At 33.1% G+C, this 5,000-nt stretch overlaps 1 protein-coding gene across 1 annotated transcript in view; it reads left to right on the top strand.

The window, feature by feature from the left end:
• LOC122267256 (glutamate-gated chloride channel alpha) overlaps positions 1–5,000 on the top strand; it is a 23,072-nt gene that overhangs the window by 3,827 nt on the left and 14,245 nt on the right. The window contains exons 2-3 of the mRNA XM_086530995.1: positions 69–193; positions 1,315–1,385. Coding sequence (XP_086387121.1) covers positions 69–193; positions 1,315–1,385 — 196 coding nt within the window. The remainder of the gene's footprint in view (positions 1–68; positions 194–1,314; positions 1,386–5,000) is intronic.

Here is a 5,000-nt window from a genome sequence, read left to right as displayed (position 1 = left end):
CCACCACGAGTAATATGATTTGTGTTATATGATCATCTTCATTATTTTTATGCACCGCCACCACCAAGAACCCTGCCATTATCATCAACACTGATAAGCGTCTTCGCACAATGGCGCTGTCTTGCAGGATGGCGAGCGAGCACGCCAGGAGCCGGCGGAAGGTCGCGTGGATCGTCACCTTCGCTGCCCTCAGGTGAAAGAAAACTGTTTCTTTTAATTTCACCAAATCACCGGACACATTTTCCAAGTTCTTTTCTGCAACAAATCAAACTTTTATAACCTCTAAATAGAACTGTTTCGTCTAAATGTATATATTTGTTTTCAACAAAGAATCTATGATATGTAAACAAATCAGATCCATCAAAAGAAAACTGGGATTTAGACACACGGCCCAAGAGGGGAGAGAGAGAGGGAGGCATTAGGGGACTTCGGCGAATATGAAAGGGAGGGAGAAGGAGGAAAGAAGGAGAGGGAGAGAAGGTGAAGGAGATGAAGAAAAAGAGGGAAAGGGTAAGAGAAGGAAGGAGAAAGTTGAAGGGGAGCAAGAGAGAGAGGAAAGGGAGGAAGGTAGATAGAAAGGAAGGAGGATGCTAGATAGAAGGAAAATAGGAAGGAAAGGAGTTTGGGCAGAAAGATAGGAAAATATTTAAAAGGAGGAAGATAGGGGAAGGGAAAGAGACAGGAAAGAGTAAAGAAGACAGAAGAAAAAGGAGAAGGTGGAAGGGAGGGAGTAGGGGAAAAAATAGGGAGAGGGATGGTGCAAAAGGGAAAGAGAGAGAGAGAGAGAGAGAGAGAGAGAGAGAGAGAGAGAGAGAGAGAGAGAGAGAGAGAGAGAGAGAGAGAGAGAGAGAGAGAAAGAAAGAAAGAGAGAGAGAGAGAAAGAGAGAGAGAGAGAGATGAAGGTATGGAGAAAGGGAACAAAATAAAAACAAGACAGCAGACAGGTAACCAAATATAACGACGGGGGAGATCATAAGGGGAAGAGGGGAGGCAAGAGAAAGCCACTGTTGGAGACACAGACCCAGAGACAGGACCAGCGAATCCGATTCTTCTAAGTCATCCTAATCTAGTAAACCAAATCTGTTGATAAATCTAAATCATCTGATTCATTCATAGATAAATCATGAATCGCTTTACTCGTCACGGGTGTTGCATTACGCACCTTACTGACTTTGCGTCTGTATAGCTATTATCCAATTAACAAACGTTTTATCTCATTCACCACTACGGCAAAATCACCAATTCTCTACTATCTAATTAATTGTACATGTATAACCCTCATGCTAACACTCCTCTCTCTGTCTCTCCTCGCAGCGCCCATGCCGCCGTGGGGCTGAACCTGCTGCCCGCAGACTACGACCCGCACCTGCAGCCGAGGGGGGAAGGTAGGAGGAGGGCGGGAGGGGGGGGGGGTGATGAGTGTCATAACTTCGAAGATGATTATTATCTTTGCTTTAATGCTATCATAATCATTGTTGCTTTTATTATTATCAACATCATTATCATTACTATTATTGTTATTATCAGTATTGTTATTATCATAATCATCTTTATCTTTATTAGCATTGTCATCATTATCATCAACATTATTATCATTATTAGTATTATTAGTATCATGATAATTATCATTGTTATTACTGATACTATAACTATTATGATTATTATTATCTATTATTATTATTATCATTATTGCTATTACTATTATTATTATTATTATCATCATCATAATTTTTATCATCATTATTACTATTATCATAACCATTATTATATATATCATCCTCTTTATTATTATTACTATTAATAACATTGTCATTATCATTATCATCATTACCATTGTTATCACCATCATGCATGTTATCATTAATATTGTTTTTATTACTGTCATTATCATTATTGTTATTATCATTCATATTATCATCATCATTATCATAATTATCATTGTAATTATTATCATTGTTATCATTATCATTGATAGTATCATTATCATCAGTGGTAATAGTACAGTTACTGTTCTTATTCATATTCTTCTTTATCATCATTATTAGTAGTATCATCAATATAATTGTTATTATTATCATTGATATGATCATCATGATTATCATCAATATCATTCTTGTCATGATTATGACTCATCATTATCACTACCAATATAATATTTAACATTATCTTTATTATCGTCAATTTTATCATCCTCTTTATCAAGCATATATAATGATTATGATTTTCTTCCATTATCATTATTACGATATCCTTATGATTCTTATCATCATGATTATTATTGGAATATTTAGAATATAGAATGGTGATAGATATTGATTTGATACAAAAAGTCGTGACACTGCCAGTGGTGATTCAGATGTCTACCAGTACTGATAATGATGATAATAATGATCATGATAATAACGATTCAATTGATAATAATTATAAGAACGATAATAGTAGTACCGATAATAGTATAGAGTTTTTTCTTCGTCCCGTAGAATTTAGTCAGTATGATCCTTTAAACAAAGCACATTTCATCTATATATATATATATATATATATATATATATATATATATATATATATATATATATATATATATATATATAAATATATATATATATATATATATATATTATATATATATATTTATATATATATATATATTATATATATATATATATATATATATATATAATATATATATATATATATATACATATAAAGAATTTACACAAATAAGTCAGGTAAATAGCTTTCCCGTGCTATCGAGTGGTGGCATGAATCGGTGTCTTGGTGGTTGGCAGAGAGGAATGATAACTTGTGGATTTGTGTGTTGAGTGGAGGGCCTATATGTGGCACTCCACATGCACTCAGGGCCGCTGTTACGAGGCGTCCCAGGTACCGCTACTGGTTATCATCAGAACTAAAATGGAGACGTTCAAAAACGATGGATACGGGATATCTATTTCCTTATTTTGACTGTTCGGCATACCAGACAGGTCTTATTTCAAAGGGAGGGGATGGGGGGGGGGTCACTCAACGAATTCAAGGCTTCCTCACTCTCTTTCACTCGTTATGAAACTAGAGTTTTTTTGTGTTATTTATTTTTCGTTTTGCTGAACTATGACGGTGTAGTATTGAATCCACATCAGCTTTTTAAATGCGTAAACAAATACGAAAAAATAACCAATCCCAATGAAAAAAAAAAAAAAAAAAAAATCACGGAGAAGGAGAAAAAGGAAGACGACATTGGCTTGATTTAACTATTGCTACTACTACTGCTACTGTCACTAATATCATTACTACTGTTACAACTAATTATAATGACAAAAAAGATAATAATGATAGTTATGATAATATCAATAATGCTAACGATGATACAAAAACTGCTATAGATAATAGAAATAATGATAAGAAAGTAAAACTAATTGACACTTGTCAGGAACTGAGAAAATAAACGAAGAAATATTGAAACTGATATTGATAACACATTTGTAACTGAACTACTCATAATAACACAGATATATAAACTATGAAACTTATGGTCATTTTATCATATACAATTTCTTCACTAAATTTGGTCGGTCAACTGATTATAGAAAATAATGGCCCTATCTGAATCAGTGATTTATTGGTAGATAAAGAAATGTTATTCATTACTTTATGCTTTGATGGTTATTCAGTTGATAATATATAGGTACTTAGAGCCTATTTCTATTTAACTTTAACGAAGCAAAATATACCCTCCCCAAAAACAAAGAAACATATAAACAAAAAGAATAATCTGTTCATATCTGCATTACATTTTTGAAGTCTTCGTATCATTAACACTTTTCAAAATATAGAAAAGCTATCAATAATGTATTCTAGCGATACACTTTAATCCGTATCATTAAAAAAAAAAAAAACTAAATCACGATTCAACTTCAATTTTAACAATTTAATGATATTATCACAACTTATCAAAATTAGGATGCGTACTTTACCGTATATGAAAATGTGTCATCATTCACAATAAAACCAAAAGGCAAAGGAAAATGATGCCTCTGCCGTATCATTTATTCAGAGTACGCATCATCAAATTTAACTTAGACCAATAAAAACATTACAATTCTTTATTTTTGAATAAAGAATTCGCACCGATAATCAGCCGTAAAACCCAAGAGAGAAGGGAAGAAATATTTTGTAAAAATAATAAAATAAGAAAAGTAAGAACAAGGGTATTTGCAGTATCATAGAATGAGAGAGAGAGAGAGAATAAAAAAATGTCATTAGAGTAACATATTTCTCTATAAAAGCTCACCTGCCGATGCCTTGATATCGGGGAAATACAATAAATTTGTTTACCATTCAATATATCATGTTTTCGAAGCTCAAGGGACGAATTGTGCCCGACTTCCAAAACTGCAGAGAAAGAACTAAGTGTTTATAGACTTTGATTTAGAACTTCAGAATGAATTTTCTGCTTACAATTTCAGGTGATATAAGACATATTTCATGATGTTTGATTAAAAATGAAAGTATAAATCTATATTTAACTACTTTGATTATTTTTTTTGAGATTCAAAACTTTATTAATAGCCAAGAAAAAGATGGATGATAAACAAAAATCAGACTCTTTCAACTAAAGCATTAAAATGAAATTCGTCACATATTTCTGCATGAAACATTTACAGATATGCTGTTTTCAGAGGTGAGGTCTTTATGATGAAAACGTGTTTGCTCTTCATAGCGGCAGTGGCAGCGTTGCCTTTTTTCCTTTCTCTCTTTTTTCTGTCTATTTGTCTCTCCTTCCCTCTCCCTCATCTCCCCCGCTCCCCTCCCTCTTCCCATTCTTCATCATTTCCCTTGATTTCCTCTTTCTGTGTTATTATTATGTGTTTTCCCATTGCGTGATTTAATTGTAAAAGCACGAAAGGGCAATCGAAAGTCCAAAGCCATGATTTGTCAATGTTTTTTCACGTCGTTGCCAAGCATTTGGAGACAACAATATATTTCCGACGGTTCATTGGTCA

This window comes from Penaeus japonicus, unplaced genomic scaffold (assembly GCF_977035675.1).
Source record: "Penaeus japonicus unplaced genomic scaffold, GWHDUDI00000001_assembly GWHDUDI00000034, whole genome shotgun sequence".
Taxonomy (NCBI): domain Eukaryota; kingdom Metazoa; phylum Arthropoda; class Malacostraca; order Decapoda; family Penaeidae; genus Penaeus; species Penaeus japonicus.
The sequence above is the reverse complement of the archived record's forward strand: the minus strand, read 5'-3'. Positions and strand labels throughout refer to the sequence as shown.